Source organism: Camellia sinensis, chromosome 5 (assembly GCF_055761805.1).
Source record: "Camellia sinensis isolate YWXY chromosome 5, ASM5576180v1, whole genome shotgun sequence".
NCBI classification, from domain to species: domain Eukaryota; kingdom Viridiplantae; phylum Streptophyta; class Magnoliopsida; order Ericales; family Theaceae; genus Camellia; species Camellia sinensis.
In genome coordinates this window covers 25,239,355-25,261,643 of record NC_138965.1, presented here as the reverse complement: position 1 = coordinate 25,261,643, position 22,289 = coordinate 25,239,355, and the positions used below count along the sequence as shown (strand labels likewise).

The window sequence follows — 22,289 nt, the reverse complement described above, 5'->3', positions numbered from 1 at the left end:
CACTGTTTGTGTCTCAACCACCACCATTCTTGCCTTATATATTCAAATCTCCACATTTGTTTATTACCGGTTTAACACTTACGCTTTCAACATTCCGTCATCGCCACGTTGTTTGCTAGTTTAGCTTTATATATATATATATCCTCTTTCATTCATCTCTCTATTTCTCTTTGTTCTCTCCTCTCTCTTTCTATTTTTTTTCCTACCAAAATAGTGTGATTTCAATGTCGCACAATTAATGTTCATCATGATAGTGAAATTTCACTAAGTTATGAATTACATCAACAAACTTAATGAATTTAAATTGAATTAATTGAGTAATTCAAAACACAAAAAAAAAAAATCACTGAAACAATTCAATGAAATTTCACAGAGAAATAGAAATTTTTTATTTAGTGTCAAATTACACTGTGTTTGGCATAGTATATGTTAGAGAAATTTCTCTATAGTAAAATAATATAAATATTTCATTGAGTTTTATTTAAAACTCAACAAAAATATTTTGTTATGTATTGTTGATTTAGATTTTGTCTTCGCATTTGAATTTGTTGCTTGTTTACAATGATATTAAGAATTCAATTTTTGAAAATTTACTCAAAGAAATGAACCACACCAATTTGGTGCTCATCCCGAAAGTGAAAGCTCCGGAAAGGTTGACCCAATTTCGGCCCATCAGTTTATGTAATTTCCTTATAAAGGTTATTACAAAAATTCTTGCCGATAGGTTGAAGATGGTGCTTGGACAGGTCATATCTCCCAATTAGTCAGCGTTTGTTTCAGGCCGCCTTATTCAAGATAATATCATCATAGCTCGTAAGGCGTTTCATTCACTCCGGACTTGCAGGGGTAAAGCAAATGATGTGGCTCTAATTAGATTTCAATAAAGCTTATGACACAGTTCATAGGGATTATTTTGAGGGCAGTCTTGACTAAGTTGGGGTTTCATTTGACTTGGATTGGGTGGGTGATGGAGTGTGTTACGATGGTTACGTTCTCAATGTCTGTGAATGGGGCTAAGAGAACCAGCTTCAAACCGAGCAGTGGCCTCAGACAAGGTGATCCTTTGTCACCATATTTATTTATCATTGTCATTGATGTGCTGTCCAAATTGACTGGTAAGAGCGTACCCGAGCAGCGGCTCCATGGACTGAGAATTCGGAGAGCTTGCCCAATCCTCTCGCATCTTTTCATTGCGGATGATGCACTCTTTTTCTTCAAAGCGAAGGAGAGTCAGTGTTGGGAGGTGCTTAGCATTCTTAATCTTTGCGGGGAGGCATTGGGACAGTCCATTAACTTTGATAAATCTGGAATTCAGTTCTCGGGAAATGTAGATTTGGTGCAGAACAATGTGGTGTGTGGTGTGTGGTGTGTTGGGCATTACCGAAGTCAAGGCCAAGGCTACATATTTGGGGTTACCATCATGCTGGGGTCGTTCTAAAGCAGAGGCCTATAATTTCTTATGTGAGAGGGTCCCTGGGAAACTTCAAGGGTGGAAGGCCCATCTTTTGTCGCAAGCAGGTACGGAGACTCTTATCAAAGCAGTGGCACAGGCTGTGCCTTCTCATGCCATGGCTTGTTTTCTGCTTCCAAATAAAATTTGTGATAAGCTTAGCTCGTACATTCGGAATTTTTTGGTGGAAAGGGACCCAGAAGGTAGGGGAATCCATTAGGCCAATTGGGAGAGGATGACTATGGCTAAGTGTAATGGGGGGATGGGTTTTCTGGACCTTAGAGTGCTCAACAGAGCTTTGCTAGCCCGCCCAGGGTGGAGGCTCGCCAAGAACCCCAACTCTTTTTTTGCCGTATGATGAAAGGAATTTACTACCCACATTCGGACTTCCTCCATGCTTCGGACTTCCTCCATGCTTCAAGGGGGGCTCCATGCCTCGTGGGCCTAGTCTAGTTTACTGATCGGCCGTGAAGTACTAGTCTAGTCTAGTTTACCCACAAATGGATCCCATCTATCGGCCATTTCAAGGTGTGGTCTGCTCCTACGCCGGGAGTGTCAGTTCAGAAAGTGCAGGATGTAGTCATTCCGTCGCTTAGAGTTTGGGACAAAACAAAGCTCAAGGCGATGGTCTTAAAGTCAGAGTACGAAACTATACTTGCCATTCCTCTATCAATTGAGGAAGGGAGGACCAAGTAGTTTGGCATGAGTCGAAAGGGGAGTATAGCGTCAAATCTGGTTATCACAATGCTTTATCTGCAGTTAGAGGGGGAGATTTAGGCACACCATCGTCACCATCATCGTCTGGGTGGAATACGAAGGAATGGAAGTTTGTGTGGAATCTTAGCATTCCATTGAAACAAAAACATTTTTTGTGGCGAGTTTGTACTAATGGACTTGCATCTCGGTAGAACCTCTATTTTAGGAGGTGCGTTTCTAATGCTGTGTGTCAAATTTGTTTTAATGAGCCTGAGTCTGTTGAACACTTATTTTTTGGATGTGGATGGACCAATGCGGTATGGTTCGATAGTGGGCTGGGGCATAAAGTCGATCTTTTTTCAGTAGATTCGGTGTGTAAGTGGCTAGGTGAAATTTTCAGGTGTCTTGGATTTTCTCAGGAGTGCAAGATGGTTGTGACCTGGGTGATGTGGCAGATTTGGAAGACTCAGAATGAGTGTATATTTAATCATGTGCCAGTAACAAACCATGCGCAAATAAACCCGTTTATTACCATCGAGAAAGCTAGAAGGGAGGAGACTGAGTTTGTTGGACCTAGTGCAGGGCTCCCCATTCAGCTACCAAGGGTGGCTAGTGGAATAACCAAGGGTAGGGATGGAGTTCTGCCTTCCTCGAGATGGTGGCGAATTTTCTGTGATGCAGCTACCAATTCTGGGACTGGAAAGGGTGCTGTTGCAGTTGTGCTTCGAGATGCAAAAGGCAGAATGGTGGATGGAGTTGCCAAGAAAGTCATGATGTCCTCTGTTTTGCAAGGCGAGACGTTGGCAATCAGACTTGCGTGTTGTCTTGCAAACTCTCTCAACCTGGCTTCGGTGGAAATATTTGGAGATAATCAGGCCATCATCCTATTTTGTAATTCTGTTCCTCCCTGGGATTGTAGTGTTATTGCCGAAGATATTAGAGTTCTTGCTCGGCTTCAAGAGCTATCTTTCTTTTGGTGACCCAGAGTAGCTAACGGGGTTGCCCACTGGATAGCTCGGGCCTGCTTAGACTAGGTTTTACCCTTAGATTGGGTGTCAAATCCTCCTTCGGCTCTTGTAAATTGACTTGGAGCTTGTTAATGGATTGGTCTCATCGTTCAAAAAGAAAAAAAAAAAGTTACCATAAAATTAAAAAAAGAAACATAAGTTATTCGTGAAAATTTGTATATATTGTGAAATTTAACTTCGCCGAAAAAATTGTTGAAAGACATTCATGAAAATTTATTCAACAAAGCAAAACAAAAGCAAAACAACATTAAACCAAAATAGAAATAAAAAAATAATAATTGACAGAAGTAAAATTAACGTCATTGTTATTATTTGCTGGGCGATGTTGACTGGGGCCTTTTCACAATTAGAACAGGACACTTTACCTTCTGCGCACAATGACTACTCACACTTCCTAAAAAAACCCTGTCATTTAAATTAAACACACAAAAAAAAAGAAGAAAAAAAGTTAATCAATTGATACGTATAATCTTATTCATTATTTTTTTCAAAATAGTAATATGCTATTAACAAAAAAACGCTTTTGATATAAATGATCTAGCTTTTAGATTAGGTGAAGTTCATTAAATCAATGCATTTATTTTGTTTATTTTATAAGCTCATATGTGCAAATTATTTAATAATAAAAAAAAGTAAAGTATCAATTCATTTCTTAAAATCTGCTTAAAATACAAATGGCTCTTTGTCAAGGAATTTCATTTTTTCTGTTAAATGACAAACTTTGAAAAGAAGCTATTTATAATTTTCATAATCACATAAGACAAATCTGTGTTTAAGGCAAATCTTATGGGTTTGTATTTGTAATTTACTAAAAAAAAAATTAATTTAATAATTATAATCACACAATTTTATCAATAAATAATTTAAAATTTGTCACAACGATCTTAATTTTTTTACCAAATACAAAAAAAAAAAGAAAAAAGAAAAAAATTACAAAATATCAATATGTAGATTAGGTGATTTTTTTTTTTTGTTGGTATTTTGTGATTTTTTTTCCACATATATGTTACTTTTTAAGTGCATTTAGATCAAATAGATCTAAAAAGTTTTTTAAAAATGATTAAAATATTTAAAAAATCACTAAAAATAAATTTAAAAAAACACAAACAAAATTTTAAATGTCAAAATCAAATAGAACAAACATTATTTCAGACTGAAAATAATCCAATTTTGCAAAATGTGATTGGTTCAAATAAAAAAAAAATCAAAAAGTTTAAAGATGAGAGTGAACCACCTCGTGATGAGCCTGTAGCCGTGGCTTCCCAACACCACCATGTCGACACCCGATTTCTCCACCGCTTGACAGATCACATCCCTTGGATCTCCCCTCTCCACCCTCGTCTCCACCTTAACCTACAATGCAAGCGCACACACAATCCATAAAAACATTTATTTAACATGACTATTTTACCCTTCACAACACAACAAAAATACTAAAACAAACAAGAAAGAAAAGAGTACACACATCAAGATGATGAATCTCTTTGCAAAGCCTCTTCGCTTTCTCTATCACAGACTCAGCCAGCTCATCGGTATACTTGTCCATGGTCGCCATTATGTTAGCCTCAGCCAGTTCGTTGGTATACTTGTCCATAGTCGCCATTACGTTAGTTGAGAACATGTGCCCTAAAATAATTACAATTTATCAAGGCACCACTCAATCTCAAGATGAAAAAGATTAAAATAAAAAGACAAATTACACTCATGATATTGTAATTTGACTATTGTGTTAATTTAGAATGAGTTTCGAATCACATAAAAAAAAAGTCATATTTTGTTCTAAATTTTTTATTTTTTTGTATTTCTTTTGTAAATTTGTGTCAGTTTTACCTTTTCAAATCCATCTAACATACAAGGATCTCTATAAAGTAAAAGTTTTTTAATAAAATCTAAAAATATTCACTAAAAAAAAAGGGAAAAACTATAAAATGAAAAAAAAAAAATCTAAAGTTTGAGTCTTATAACAAAATAAATTTTTAATTTTTGATTTTATCAATTTAAATCATAATCTTTAGTTTATTTTCAATTTAAAATATTTACTTATTTTCGTCTAATAAAAATTGACAAAAAAAATAATATTTTAATCATTATAATCAATATAGGTATATAAAATATTTTTATTTATGAAGTTCAATGAATGAAATATTATTTTTTTCGTTAATTTTACTTAATAAAAATAGATAAATGATTTAGATGAAAATAAATAAAAAGATTAAAATTTAAATTGACATAATTAAAAAAACGAGATATATTTTGTTATAAAATTTAAACCTTAAGATTTCTTTATAATTTTTTCTAAAAAATAGTGGACCTTTTTCAACATTTTTTAGTTTTGTTTTTTTAAAACCTTTCGTGGGTACGTTTAATAGTGTATAACTTAAAACAAACTCCTTTAATTGATTTAAGAGCAATGTTAGAAACGTAAACACAGAATGAGATATATATCTGACATGTTATGGAGTTTACATGTTAGACTCACCCAATATAAGATATTATGAGTTTTTTTTTTAATATTTAAAAAAAAAAATTAATTTTCTAAATATTTTAAATAGTGAGCCAATTCTCTGAATTATTTTTTTTTGGGAATATTTTAAAGAAAAACTTCCTACTATTAGATATTAATAAGTACTTTTTCCGTCTCATTCTATTAAGCTTCATTTGCCATTGGCAAATATAGCCCTTTTTTTTTTGTGTTGAGATATTTTTAGCTGTTTTAGCCTCCGTTTGCGGAGTGGGTTGGCTTTTTGGCTTTTTAGTTTTTTGGCTATTTTAGCCTGGGCTATTTTAGCCTGGTTTGAGAATGACTTTTTGACTTTTTGACTTTTTTTATTTTTTTTGTGGGAGAGGATTGTAATGATTATGGGTTGGATTTGATGTTTTGTTTTTTGTAGCTAAAATAGCCTATTTTGTTTTTTGTGGCTATTTTAGCCAAAAAAACCTGACTTTTTTCTTCCCAAACGGAGCCTAAATTTAAATTTTTTTGACTTTTTTGATTTTGTGAAAGAAAAAATATAATGATTATAAGTTTAATATGATATTTTATTTTATTAACTTATTTAGTTTATTTTGTCATTTTATGCTTTTTTTTAATCCTAAAATGATATCCAAATCAGGACTTAGTCCATTATTTCATTTTTTGTGATATTTATTTTGAAAAGTCAAAATTTTAAATTTAAATGTTTTCAAAATTACCCCTTGAAAGTAATTATAAATATATTTAAAAATAAAAATAAAAAGATATTTTTAAAATTAACTCTTTAAAATTTAAATTCAAAATATAATGATTATCCTTCCTTAAAAAATTTAAAATTTTCAAAAGGGATTATTAATATGGGACGGAGGGAGTAATATGGTATGGGGAATAACACTGTATAAGTAGGTGTTTGATATCCACTAACAAAAATGTATTTTTTTTTTACATAAATATATTTATTTAAGTCACATCAATTAACATTTATTTTTTATTTTTTTACTCACTTTCTCTATTTTTTTAGATATTTTATTCAAAACATTCCAAATCATCCCTAGTCCTAAACACAATTTATTGACATAGTGTGAATAAAATACACTCCTCTATTGGTCAATTTCACATTTGTGTGGGACCATTTCATGACTCAATCAAGGAAAAATCTAGGAACATAAGCACCAAATTGGAGATATATATATCTGATAGAGAGCTGCTGTAGACCCCAGTGGGGGTCGCAGCCAATGAGGTGGCAAGTTTCTACCGAATGAAACTCAAAAAAATAAAAAAATAAATAAATAAAATAATTTTTTTTTGTTCATTCACGGCGCGCCATTTCACTGGGATTCGACTCCCAGTGGGGTCCGAAGCATTTTTCATATCTTATATGAGTTTGTTTGTTTGTTTGTTTTTTTTTTTAATATTTTAAATAAAAAAATAATTTAAAAAATTAATTTACTTTTCAAACTATTTGAGAAATTAACTTGTTTTTAAAATTGCATTTAAAAAATATAATTTTAAATTGAAATTATATTTTTAATGATTTCACTTTGAAATCACATATTAAAAATATAATTTGTGATGACATAAATTTCACTAAGATATATTACATTTTTAACATCCGTTTTGAAAGTGAAATTACATGTTAAAAATATAATTTCAATTTCAAAAATGTAATTTCAATTTTAAAATCGTACTTTTAAAATGTAATTTTAAAAACTAGATTAATTTCTCAAATAATTTAAAAATTGAGTCAATTCTCTCTCTCTCTATATATATATATTTAGAATATTAAAAAAAAAACTCCTGATAGTAGTGTCCTAACAACTAAACATTTCTATTTTGCAACAACAATTGTCTTCAGATTCACAATGACCGCCTTAAGGTCTATAACATGAAATTTCATATCATAAAAATAAGTTGTGATCGATCCAAGGGAAGAACTCCTAATTTAAAAGAGGGAGAAGGGGAAGGGTAAGGGATCCAACAAATAACACCAGTTCAAAAATTAGTTTGAAAATAGGGACAAAATAATTTATTCAGCGGTTTAGAAATTGACATCTATTTAAAATGGTTTATACATTTTCAAATAAGTCGTATTAATTGAATTATATTGACAAAAAATTAAACAATAAATTATAAAAATTAAATTGACACGAAAGTCAAACTAAGCAATTTTATAAGTATAGTTTGTCCAAAATAAAATTACCTCGGACTTCTCTCCTGTTTGTTCCGTCGAGGGCCATGTAGAAGGGCCGAGGTGGTTTGGCATAGAGAAGGATGAGGGTATCTTTGGAATTTTGAGAGACGAGGATGTTGTTGAGACACCATGAGAGAGCATACATGCTCTCTTCTCCTTCATCTACGCCCACCAATATCTTCCTCTCCTTTGCTTCACACTCTGCCATTTTTTTTTAAGATTGATCTTGCGGTTGGAATTTGGAAATGCTTACTTATACACTTCTATTGTGTTTTTGTGTTTTTGCGTTTTTTTTTTCCTTTGAGGAAACGTGTTTTTGTGTCTTGGGAGCAGTCTGTTTGGTGCGATTGAAGAAGGTGGTTTTGGTATAGTGATTGGCGATGATGATGATGATGATGATGATGGGCTTAAAGTAAAAGGAGAATCTGTTGGCAGTTTCTAGTATGTGTTTGGTGGTTTTGAAAGCAGTGGTTTTTTATTTATTTATTTATTTATTACACATAACCCCTTAAATTATTGAAAAATATTAATTTAATTTTTTAAATTATAAAAACGTAAAAATAAATTTCTTAAACTATTGAGAAATATCATTTAATTTGACTTTTTAAACTATAAAATCGTATAAATAAATTTCCTAAACTATTGGTAAGTTCCACTTTAACCTTTTCCATTACTGTACCATGGTTAAACCAAACTTTTAACTATTTTTTAGACGAAAATATTCTTAAGCGCTTTATATATTTACAATTTCATTATTATTGTTTTTTTTTTAAATTTAACCATAAAAGCATTCATCCATTATTATTATTATTTAAAATATTCTTTGTAAATATAGTTTGCAAAATAATATTTAAAAAAACAATAATAAAACAGAAAATGAAGAAAATTGAGAAGATGTGTTATTGGGTGTGTTATATAGAATGTTGAAGGGTATTTTTATCTAAAAAATATTAATGCAGTAATGGAAGGAGTAAAAGTGAAATATGTCAATAGTTTAAATAATTTATTTGTACGCTTTTATAATTTAATAGGTCAAAATAATACTTCTTAATAATTTATGAGATGCAAGTTTTTATAACTTAAGGGGTTGAAATGATATTTTTAATAATTTAGAGAGCCTTTGGGTAAATAATTCTTTTTCAATAATATATAATGTTGAAAAATTATACAATAATTTTAAAATACCATGTGATCAAACTCTCTTATCAATTATCATTAAGTATATTTTTTTATATTTTTTAATTATTCAATATAAATAATTAATATTTTATATTTTTTTTGTCGATTATAATATTATAAAGTAACACATGGCGCTACTATAGAATTAATCACCCACCCTCAATAGGCTACCTGATTTTAGACCCCTGTATGGTTTTCTTTGGGATAAATTGTATCGAATGGTATTTGAGATTGTGGGTGGTTTTTAGGTTTGATGGTATTTCAGATTTTGGGGGCGTCTTAGACCCATATTGGGTTTTGTTTAGGATACATTAGAAAATGTTAAAGATTGCTAAAAATCTCTGACAATTTGACTGGTATTTGAGATTTTGGGGGCATCTTATTGGTTTTTGTTTAGGATAAGATAGAAAATGTTAAAGATTGCTAAAAACCTTTGACAATTTCACTTGTAAAATAACAAGGAAAATGTCTCGCAACTCAAATTTTGTAACTTAAAAGTGGTTCAAATGGCCAAAACGACGTCGTTTTGGCCATTTTTATGTTGTTCTGTACTCAAAACGACGTCGTTTTGGCCATTTGAGCCACTTTTGAGCCACAAAATTTGAGCTACGTAGCATTGTCGAAATAACAAATGTAAATTTTTAATTTATTATATACCAATAATATAGGATTTAATTTCTTTATCATCATTATGGATGAATTAATGTGCTTAAAAGTATTGATTTCTAACCTTTCATAAATAAATTATAAAACAATGATACATTTCTTAATTTTAAAACTCTAATTGAACTCTAATAATGTGACAGAAAATAAATAAAAATAAAAATAAGATCAAAACATCACATTACAGTAAGGTTCACTCCATTAGAGCTCATTGGAATTCCTTTATTAGAACTCCCAATCATTTTTGTAAATTATATTGATGATTTTTTAGATTGTTGGTAAATTTTGGGGTCGGTTTTTTAGTTTTTTTTTTATTTATTTCTTTTAAAAAAAAATTATGGGTTTATTTTTGTCTTTAATAAATTTTTTAAAAAAATCAAAAAAATTTACACTTTTATGTTCTGATCCACTAGAAAAAGTTAAATATTGAACAATTTGTTTTTGGTCATCTTTTTTGATAAATTACAAATGCACCATTGAAGTTTCCTTAAAATGTTAATGGCCCCTATAGAAATTAAGTTAATTAACCATTAAGTCAACCCTTTAAAATTTATAAACAAATGATTCCCTTTCATTAATCAACTTAAGTTAATTAATAATTTTTAATGATATCAAAAATATATTTTAATTAATAGTTCTAATAATTTTATTATTTCTATAGGAAGGTAGTTGAAAATTTTAATTATTTTTATTAACTTTGTTAGGTGACAAATTCTGAAAATCCATATTTTAAACAAATTTCAAAAGTTGTATTGGTAAATTATCCCCCCCCTTTTTTTAGTAAAAAATTTGGATTTTGTGTAATTTTTTTTTTTGTTGATAGATTCGTGTATATAAGATAGACTTGAAAAGTGAAAAAATTGAAAATTTTGAAATAAAATAATTAAAGATAAAAAAATAAAATGAAAATAAAACTCTTTTAGTTGGATGCCAAACACATAATATAATAAAGTTTTGGTAAATTACAAATACACATCTAAAGATTTGTTTAAAAGACGAATTATCTTGTGTAATTTTGAAAATTACATCTCGCTTCTTAAGAGTTTTAATTGCATAACAAATGATCCATTTTATTAATAAATTATTAAGTCAATTAATAATTTTTAATGATAATTTTATTGTTGCGTAGGAGACTAGTTAAAATTTTTATATTTTTTGTTAATTTTATTACGTAAAAAAAATTATAAGAAATAATTGTAATTTTTAAAACCACAAAAGATAATTTCTATTTTAAACAAATATTAGAAAATTTATTGGTAATTTATTCATAAATTTTATAAGGTTAGCGTAATATATGTATGCGTACATTTATTATTTATATAAAATTATTAATAAAAATAAGATAAATTACACTTTAACCCCTCAATTATTGTCCAACGTCACTTTATCCTTCTGAACTAAAATTATAGCACTTAACCCTTTTTTTTGTCATTTTTTTTGTTTTTTTTGGCAGTTTGGACTTCATGATACTATTTTTAGGGGCAAATTACATATACACCTCTCGAGGTTTGGCTAAATTACAGATATTCCCTGAGGTTTCGAAAATTACATCCCGCCCCCTGAGGTTTGTATTTTCATAACAATTTGCCCCCTGAGGTTTATATTTCATAACAAATTACCCCTTAATTTCTTATGCAAATATAGCATTCAGGGGGGAATTCGTAATTTCTCAAACCTCAGGGGGCATCTGTAATTTAGCCAAACCTCGAGGGGTGTATATGTAATTTGCCCTATTTTTAGTCATAACCCTAATTACACTTTATTCTCTTCAACTATTACATCAATTTACTTCCATAGACTAAGGGATTATTTGGGATTTCTTAAATAAATACACTTTTTATCTTTTTAGATTAAAGAGTTAAGAAAAAAAATATGGATGCTTAAGTTAACTTTTTGACTTTTTATGAAAAAATATATATTAAAAAATTGTATAAAGTATGTAAGAGAATATTAGAGATGTGTGTGGTACAGCCGTACAATCTGCACAGCTGAATTGGTGGTAAGAAATTATTGACTACTTTTTGGACATTGTACTGGACGGTTTTGTTCGGCCCGTGGGGGCCATCACGAGTCCCATTTTGATAATCTGAACCGTTCAATGTATAGAACTCATGATACTATTTTTAGTCATAACCCTAATTACACTTTATTCTCTTCAACTATTACATCAATTTACTTCCATAGACTAAGGGATTATTTGGGATTTCTTAAATAAATGCACTTTTTATCTTTTTAGATTAAAGAGTTAAGAAAAAAAATATGGATGCTTAAGTTAACTTTTTGACTTTTTATGAAAAAATATATATTAAAAAATTGTATAAAGTATGTAAGAGAATATTAGAGATGTGTGTGGTACAGCCGTACAATCTGCACAGCTGAATTGGTGGTAAGAAATTATTGACTACTTTTTGGACATTGTACTGGACGGTTTTGTTCGGCCCGTGGGGGCCATCACGAGTCCCATTTTGATAATCTGAACCGTTCAATGTATAGAACTCGTCGAGTACTATCTGCTTATAAAAAAATCACGTTGATCGGATATCGATAACTATCAGATCAGATTTGTTTTTTTTCAATCGTTAATTATAACACCATCCATTTTTTTATACAAAACTGATTTGATCATATAGTTATCGATATCCGATCAATGTGATTTTTTACAAACATATAGTACTCGACGAATTCTACAACGGTTCAGATTATCAAAACGGGACCCGTGATGGGCCCCCATGGGCCAAACAGCAGTGTGTGAAAATTGCACCAAAACTGTGCAATTTTTCTTAACAAACTCTGCACAGCGCTGAACGTACATGATTGTTGAGTTGTATTTTTGTGTGGAAAATTAATTTTTTAATATATTTTTTTTGTGAATAATGATAATTTTTTAACTTTTTGAGTAATTTTTTAGTTTTTTATCCTTTTGGAGATGCCAAACTTGACCTAAAAAGTGCTACATAAAAATCCGTTATATAAATGGATAAAAATTATACTTGTATATGATATCTCAAATTTTGTAAATTGCTTTAAATAAATTTGAGGAACTTACATGTAAGTCCTAATAGTTGGACCTCGTTTGATAATGACTGTTTTAGCCTAAAAGTCAAAAACTTATTAAAAAATCAAAAAGCCAACAACTTATTCCAAAAAATCAATTTTTTTTTCTTTCTATTTTTTGCACATCTTTTCGTAAAAATTTAAAAAGTCATCCTAAACATACTAGTTTTTTTTTATCTCATATTTTAGCCATAGTCTAGGCTTCCTTTGGGAAGTGGGTTGGCTTTTTGACTTTTTAACTTTTTTTACTATTTTAGCCTGGTTCTAAAAAGCCTGATTTTGGAAGGGTTTTTAGTTTTTTTGATTTTTTTGTGAGAGAAAAAATGTAATGATTATGAGTTGCATGCAATGTTTTGTCTTATTTGGACTAAAAAGTCTATTTTATTTTTTGTGGCTATTTTAGCCAAAAAAAACCCCACAAAACCCACTTCCCAAACATAGGCCTAATAGGTCTTATGAGAATTAATGACGTTTTTCATTAAATACTATTAAAAAATTTCACTAATTGTAAATTTTCAATGGCAATTTGAAAATTGTCACAAAAATATCACTAATCATAAGTTTTAGTGATAGTTTAAAAAAATTGTAACAAAAAAAATTACTGATTTTCAACTTTCAACGATAGTTTGAAGAATTCGTCACAAAAAAGTCACTAATTGTAAGTTTTAGCGACAATTTATAAAAATATTGATAAAAAAGTCACTAATTATCAATTTTTAGCGACATATACAAAAAATTGTTACAAAAAATTATTTTTAGCGATGATTTTACTATAACTTATTTTCAATACGATTTCATAGAAATTAAATCTAACTATTAAGACTTATTGATAATTTATCCCAAATTTTTAATCTTTTCTTTCCATTATTTTCTCTATCTTCTTTGTCTCGTTTGTATCATTCACATCAACAACTACAACTACCTACACTGCAACTATTATTCTTGCTGCCTTGAGTAGAAGAAAGGGAGGAGCAAAAAAACATAATGGGAGATCTAGGACAGTTCACTTCAGTTCGGTCTAATGGGTTTATTTTTGGACTTTTTATCGATAATTTGAACTGTTATATCTTAAGGTTTATTAAATATATTATTCTTGTAAAAAATCATATCGATCGGATAACGAATACTATATATTCGTATCACTTTTGTCTGGAAAAAAATAGACGGTTAACAAATTAATGGTTCATAGAAAAATGATCTGAATACATAGTATCCGTTATCTGATCGATGTGATGTTTTACAGGAATAATATATTCAATAAATTTTAAAATATAAACGATTCGAATTATCGAAAAATAACCTAAAAATGAGACCAATGAGTTAGATTGAACCCTTCAGTTCAAATGGTGAACTGGAGGCAAGTTATTGCAAAAAATAATAGGGGTTACTACATCTCAATGATGTGAGGGAAAAAAAAGTATATATTGATAAAAAAATACATATATGTATAAATTTAATTATTAATATTTATTTTTCATTGGTTTATAATTACTTTTTCAACTCCGGCTGATATGATATTTTCTCAAAATAATATTCTTTTAGGCATTTCACAATATTTTAAATGTCATATATAAGTCATATGATAATATTTTTTTTATATATTTATGTTTGACTATTTTTTCACTTTGGTCCTTAATTTTTTTTTTTTTTTCATTTTGATCTTTCATGTTTCGAGTTTTTTCTCATTTTAATCCAAAAACTAACTTATATCCAAAATTAGATAAAAAATGACACTTTGACAATCATAAGAAATAAAAATATTTTATTATATTACTCACACCTCTGACACAATCTCATATCTCAATATAATAATATATTTTATCTGTTATGTGGCAGCAAACATATATTTTCTATCTAATTTTGAACATAAATTAATTCTAAGAAATAAATTATAAAAAAAAATTGAAAATATGAAGGGTTGAAATGAGGGGAAAAAACTTTAAGAGTTAAAATATATTAAAAAAATGATTAAACATAAAAAGAGGAAAGTATAATTTACTTAACCAAAATTATGATACCAAAGGTATTTGAGATGATCTAAATAAATATATTTTTTGACTTTTTATAAAAAAACATAAAATATGAATTAAATTTAAAGTGATATAATAAAGAGATAATGTAACAAAAATAAGATAATTATAACTTAAATAAAATATTATGTATTAGGGGTCATTTGTTTTCCCGCATGAAAGACAGGATTGGAGTTGGATGGACTTGGGCCCTACTCTGACTTGTTTGGTCGTGAAATGGAGCAAGGATCTTCTAGAGTATTTTTTTCCTAAAGTTTCCTAGAGTGGTGCATTGTGTGGTTGAGATTTAATGACAAGTCACATCAATTTTTCAACATTAAATCTCAACCACACAATGCACCACTCTAGGAAACTTTAGGAAAAAAATACTCTAGAGGATCCTTGGTGCGTGAAATGAGCATGGGGATTGGTATTCCAGTGAGTTTTGTAATCCCATTGAAGGTGTTCTGATTATCCTTAAATAATAAGTGACTACGCTTAATTAAAATTTTAAAATTTTAGTTTTTATTATATTCTAAAGTAAATTTATTAATAAAGATAATAGACATTAAATTTTGAAATAAAATATTATTTTTTTTCCTTATACCTATTCTTCAAAATGATCTCTCTTCATCTTCTTCTTTAAATTTCAAATTTTTTTTTTCATTTTTTTTCTCACTTCAAAAATTTAGGGGTTGTTTGGGATGGCCTAAATAAGTGCACTTTTTGTCTTTTTACGAAAAAATGTCAAGAAAAGTAGAGAGATGATGTGATGGAAAAAAGATAAAAAAATAAAAAGTGTGTACTTATTTAGGATAGCTAAACTTGACCTTAATTCACCTCACCAAAATTCACTACTATTATCAATATCATTATTATATAAATATTTTATTTTTATCTTTTAGTATCCATGACTTTGAAGTTGATAAATTTTCATAACAATGTTTCACTGTGCATCCCATGACATCCAAAAAAACCAACAATCTTTTTTATATTTTATTTTTGGGCAAATTACATATACCCCTTCGAGATTTAACTAAATTACAGATATCTTTCTGAAGTTTCGAAAATTACAGATACCCCTGAGCTTTATATTTTCATAACAAATTGTCCTCTAATTTGTTATATAAATATAACCTTTAAGGGATATCTATAATTTCTCAAACGTCGGGAGTATCTATAATTTAGTTAATCCTCGAGGCATATATGTAATTTGCCCATTATTTTTTGATAGCCTTAAGGAAAACAGAATCAACTAGCAACTGGAATATTCGAGACTATAAATTTATGAATTTTCGAAGGAACCTCTTCCACCTAAGCATGGAAATTATTCACATGAAGTGCTTTGCCAGCCAGTCATCAACACATGGGTGCATTTTGTCGCCAGAAAACCAGACAAATTTTCTGGCACATCGGCAGCAATAGCCCAACATAAGAGTGGTCAAGATTAATTGTTTGAATTGCTTTAAGCACATTGAAAAAGTCACCTTCTAAAATAGGAAAATGTTATAGATCTAAATAATTTATTAAGGCTAAGTTTGGCATCTACTAAATAATACAAAAAGTCAAAAAGTCACTATCCTATTTAAGTCACATCATCTTGTTTAAATCACATCACTTCTCTAACACATCACATCGAACCCAACCCAAACTCAACCCATATAAGCCAATAAGTCAAAAAGTATACTTTTTTAGAACATCCCAAACCAACCCTAAATTTTTTATCAAATCTTTTACATAGGTATGAAATTCATACAAACCCATGTGTGTGTGTGTTCCACATCCATATGAGAGATTTGATAAAAAAAATTAGTATATTATTTGGAATTCCTAACATCACTCTCTAAAATATTAATAAGCACTAAAGTTTTTTAAATGGTATAATTTGAAATTTTTGATTTGTTTATTATTTGAATGTATCTTGAAAGATAATTTAAAAAAGATATAGAATGTATTGAGAATAAATTATAATTTTAAATAATTTAATAAAGTATACAACGAGAAATTAAGTGTACTTAATAATTTTTTAAGTGCAAATAAAATCCCTCTTACATTGAGTAGTGGAATTAGCTTGGTTGGATGAGAAGTGAGATTAAAAAAAATAGTCCAATAGAATTAATATTGGAAACGAGTGTTTAGCCCCTTTGCCCTATATCAATCATCTTTTCTTCACTCCTCCATTTCATTTGCAAAGATTGGCGAAATATCAGTGGCATTTGATATTTTATATATTACTAATTAAAATAAAAATTATTGCTATGGAATTATTAATCCAGTAATGTACAAATAAAAATATTTTTTATCTTACGTTTCTAACTTAATCCCGCATTATTACTAATCTCTTCACTTAATTTCACTGTACTCGTAATTAGGGATGTAATCGGTTTGAAACGGCTGGTATTTAAGTGAAATTTTACACCAAACCGATAATGTCAATTCAATTATATTGAGAACTGATACAGATTGAATTTTTCACTAAATCGTACCAATTCAAATGATTCAGCTCAATGCGGTTTAATCGGTTTAGGGCCTTTCAAATTTGAGTTACTTTTTAAATTTGTAGTATATTAAATAATTTATATAAATTTTGAAGTAGAATTAGAAACAAAATATAATCTGAAAATCAAAGTCTTGACACCAAAGTTCAAAACCATCATCTCATAAGGCTAAATTATAAGTCTATCAGGTAGAATCAAAACAAAAAAAAATTTGAAAACAACATAAATATCTGCTATAGCTAAAAAAACATAGTAGTAGCAAAACTTGACTCAAGCACATATGAGTGAATCGAAAATAAAAAATTAAAAAAAAGTTTTAGAAATAGTGCAGATCGATTCATATTAAAAAACTGACAAAAAATAACTAGTTCGATTCGATTCAACCAGTTCGGTTGGTTTTTTCAATTTTTCTTACATCCCTACTTGTAACCCTATCTAATCTAATCTGCCAAACAAACGAGGTCTAAAGTTAAAGGGTTTGACTTCTCTCATGTTTACAATCTAACTGGAGAGAGCATTTGGAGTTAGTGGGCCCATTGTGAATCTAATTTCGATAATCCAAATTGTTCACTTTTTAGTAGTCGTTGAGAAAAATATTAATGTAAAAAAAATCAAGATGATTGAATTTTGATAGTTATACGTTTTGATCACATTTGTCTTAAAAAATGGACGAAAAATATAATTTCAAAGATAACCGTCCATTTTTAAAAACAAATATGATTCAAACATATAGTTCTGGCATTTCACTCGTAGAATACTTCAAATACTCCTTCATTTTACAATAAGTAATACCCCTTTTAATGTTCGAATTTTCAAGTCGATACTTCACCATCCATGGCACATGTTTGTCGTTAATGGAACAATAACCATTCCCATAATAAACTAATTCGCACTAGCAGTCCACGGGAAAAATAAAGTACGCCTGCAAACTGTCATTACCATCTAACCTCCTATCATACACATTTACTCTGACCAACCCACTAGCATTGGGTACGCAAAGGGGGAATATTCTATCAATATTTTATCAACCTTAAAACTCTTTTGTTTGTATCTTAACCTCAACTGAGAAAATAAATTAGGCAACGCAAGTTCAACACAACTAAAATCACTTGCTAAAACACCTTCAACAATACCAGTTTTTATATTGTCCATCTCCATTAGCCTAAACATTACGAATAAAAATATATAAAATTATAATTCTAAACAATTTTAAAGTACATTTGACTACTTAACGTAATGTTGCATTCTTTTTCACTAACAGTAGCAACCACTAAATATATGGCACCCTTCTGAATATTTCTAACATTTCCCAACAGCGTATCTTTGTAGTCCGTCCAAGCATCAACAAGAAAGAATCGGTCCACAACCACTATTTCGTGACGAACATACTCTTTATCCTTGCCACCATTGAGCTTGAATTTCATTTTCTTTAACATCCAAAACCTATCGGACTGGTTAGGATTATCCTCACCAACTCCAATAAATATCTTGTCAGGTGTGGGGACGGAATCTGACGGACTATTATCACTTATGACGAAAAACAAAACGTCATGGACCACAACTTCCTCTTTAGCTTTTTATCCCAATTGAACATTCATAATTAATTTTATACCCTTAACGATGATCGTGTCTGATTAACGGTCACATCTTTTATTACTCAACTCAATACCATTCAACAATCTCACTACACCTTTATTATCAAATTTAACGTCCCTTAATTGTTAATCGTACAATTGTAACTTCCTTACTCCCCTCTTAGTCTTCTTAATATATCGGGGAATATTCTGAACGTACAGTATATACAGAAAGGAAGCGATTTCATAGAATGGGAAAAAATTTCATCTTAGAGAAAAAGTTCCTCGAAAAACAGAGACGAACTCTGGTGGGGAATACTTGCAGAAGCAGAAATGGAGGAACAATTCTTTGCACTCTACAAAGAAAGCTACCGAAATTCAATCATCTTAATTTTTTACATGAATATTCTTCTCAATGAGTTCTAAAAAGTGAACAATTTGTATCACCAAGATTGAGTTTATAATGGGCTCATTAAGCCAAAATACTCTCTCAAGTTGAATTTCCAACACGATGGTTGATTTTATTTGTACCCAAATAGTAACTCAGTACGTCCTGCTAAAATTTTGAAATTTTAGTTCCTATTATCCCCTAATATAAATTTACTAATAAGGACAATACATATTAAACCTTAAAATAAATTGTTATTATTATTATTATTTTATCATAGTACACCCTAATCACTTATTCTTTATATTTAAGTCTCATCATCTTATTTCTCAAATTTTAATAATTTTTTCTTTATCTTCTTCATTACTCCAAAACTCAAATCTATTCCACTAAAATTCATCATTATCATCATGAAGTATTTCTAGATGTTTCTATCAAAGATCTTCGGATAAGTAATTACAGAGAAATCTCAGACCTGCATCAATTATCAAGGAATAGTCTCACAACAACCAGTTGCTTAATAAATCCAAACTTTATGAGCTTAAAATTTCATCTCATCCCATTCTATCAACATTTATTTATCTTTTCTTTTCCAAGTACCTTATCTCTCTTCCACTAAACCAAACATAGATTCCAGATTCGTTGATTTATACTTAAGTTCCTCTAGGGCTACGACACAGCAGACAAGTCACTGAATGCGAACGCGACGAGAACCAACAATGGGGCTGGGAGATTTGCCGATGTCATTCTCCTTCATCGTTGTCCTTTGCCAGTGCCTCGTTTTTGCATGAGAAATTTGTTTAAGGATTTTTAAAAATGGTATAATTTAAAATTTTTGATTTGTTTATTATTTGGGTGTACCATAAATTATAATTTTATCTTGAAAGTAATTTGTGAAAAAATATAGGGTGCACTGAGAATAAATTATAGGGAAAATTAGTCTAGGCTCCCTATCCCACTTTTCGTAATAGAAGAAATCCACAACATTATTTTTTGATGTCTAAGATCCCTAAACATATATCAAAGAAATTTGTTTTCGAATTGGTCGATTTTTGACTCTTCAGTTGCTGCCTTAGGTTCAGTTGCCATTCTCAATCAATCTCTTACAAAACCTTGCCTGCAAGTGATAAACAGATTGATATAGAACCTGAGATAGATTTAGAACTCAAATTTGAAGACTTTTGAACCCTAAATTTTGCAGAATCAAGGATACATGTAACATACATACATACATACATACATACATACATATATATATATATATATATATGCTTGCTTGATGATAGACACAAGAGAATCCACTTACAAGTAACAACGTATGAACTCTGCGAACGATTTGTCTGCTTGGTTCCACTCTTCACATCATAGCGCAAGAAGAGCAATAGACCCACCTCGGACGTGTATAACTTCGGCCCTGGAACAGAGATGGACTAATCTCGGCCATTGTCCAGACCTGCAATATCCTCCACACAAATACCAGCGGCACCTCATAACTGGAGTGATATTGCAGCTGCTTGAAAGATACCTCCATACACAGCCCAGAGCACCCTCAAAAATGGTAACACCATTACAACACCAACAAAACTCAAAGCAAGTAAAACCAAGCAGAACTCTATCTCTTTGCCTCTTAATCGGGTCCAAAACTTCAAAAGCGAGAAGATGAACCTACGAAAGAACAAACTCACATGCTCAATCTCACTCATGGATGAGGAGAAGGAGATAACAGAACACCATTACCGGGGGGAGCTTTTTCTCTCTTTATTTTGAATATCTATTTCGATTATTTTTTTTCATTTGAACTGAATTTTCTCCAGAGAAATTCTCAACCCAGAGAAAATTTAGTTCAAATGAAAAAAAATAATCGAAATAGACGTTCTGTGAGCTAAATTACCAAAGAAATTATCAATCTAGAGAAAATTCAGTTCCATTGCCAAATACTCCTAGAAGCTTGCAATTCACTGTTGCACTTTGCTAAAGCTTCTTTCAGCATCTTCAGAGAAATTTGGTTAAAACACATTATGAAAACACATTTGATAAACACATTTGATATCATGAGAAACAACATCGTCAGAGAAATTTGGTTAAAACACATTATGAAAACACATTTGATAAATTTCGAAGTTAGAGAAATTTGGTTAAAACACATTCCGAAGTCAGAGAAATTCAGAATTTCTCTGAAGATAAATCCAAAATTTCTCTGGAGAGAAATTCCGAAGTCCAAAGAAATTTCCAAAATTTCTCTAGAGTGAAATTTCTTTGGACCAATTTTCTCTAGATCAATTTTCTCTGGATCAATTTGAGGGACCTTAGACATTATGAAAATATTGAGTGTCCTTTATGCTGTAAAATTTTAATACCAGGGACATTAAAAAAAATTCCCCATTATAATCCTAAATAATTTAATTTGGATGATCTAAATAAGTATATTTTGATTTTTTACGAAAAGATGTATAAAAAAATAGAAAAATGATGTGATATAAATACGTGCACTTATCTAATTAAGTGAACTTGTTTAGTTTATACTAAATAGTGCTAGAGAGTACTGAGAAATTTGACGTACTAAGGTCTCGTTTGGCAAATGACTTTTTTATCCAAAAAGTCAAAGTTACTTAGCCTCCGTTTGGCAAGAAAAAGCCCAGCCTTTTTTGGCTAAAATAGCCATAAAAAACAAAATAGGCTATTTTAGCCACAAAAAACAAAACATCAAATCCAACTCATAATCATTACAATCCCCTCTCACAAAAAAAGTCAAAAAAGCCAAAAAGCCAAAAAGCCAAAAAGCCCTTCCCAAACCAGGCTAAAATAGCCCAGGCTAAAATAGCCAAAAAGCCAAAAAGCCAACCCACTTCCCAAACGGAGGCTAAAAAAATCAAAAAGCCAACAACCTATACTAAAAAGTCAAAGATTCTATTTTCTCTGTACTTTTTACACATCTTTTTGTAAAAAATTAAAAAGTCATTCCAAACATATTAATTTTTTTACATTATATTTTATTCAAAAAGTTAAAAAGTTATTAAAAAAGCATATTCCCAAATGAGGTCTAAGTTTCTATTTGGTGCAAGTAAAAGCAAACTCAAAATTAAGAA

The 22,289-nt window shown here is 30.0% G+C and overlaps 1 protein-coding gene across 1 annotated transcript; it reads right to left on the bottom strand.

Moving 5' to 3' along the window:
• Positions 1-3,316: 3,316 nt before the first annotated feature.
• Positions 3,317-8,304, bottom strand: LOC114258637 (universal stress protein PHOS32). The gene is made up of 4 exons (XM_028198626.2): positions 7,848-8,304; positions 4,640-4,800; positions 4,409-4,527; positions 3,317-3,579 (listed from the first exon to the last, which is right to left on the bottom strand). The coding sequence occupies exons 1-4, from the start codon at positions 8,044-8,046 to the stop codon at positions 3,483-3,485; spliced, it is 576 nt and encodes a 191-aa protein (XP_028054427.2). The 5' UTR covers positions 8,047-8,304; the 3' UTR covers positions 3,317-3,482.
• Positions 8,305-22,289: the final 13,985 nt, after the last annotated feature.

Bases quoted from the DNA above. Each gene is read 5' to 3' on its own strand.
- LOC114258637 (XM_028198626.2), bottom strand. From the start codon at position 8,046: ATGGCAGAGTGTGAAGCAAAGGAGAGGAAGATATTGGTGGGCGTAGAT. The intron at 4,801-7,847 runs GTAATTTTATTT...TAATTATTTTAG, and splicing joins AAACAGGAGAGAAGTCCGAG to GGCACATGTTCTCAACTAAC. The intron at 3,580-4,408 runs GTGGTTCACTCT...TTTAAATGACAG, and splicing joins GGCTACAGGCTCATCACGAG to GGTTTTTTTAGGAAGTGTGA.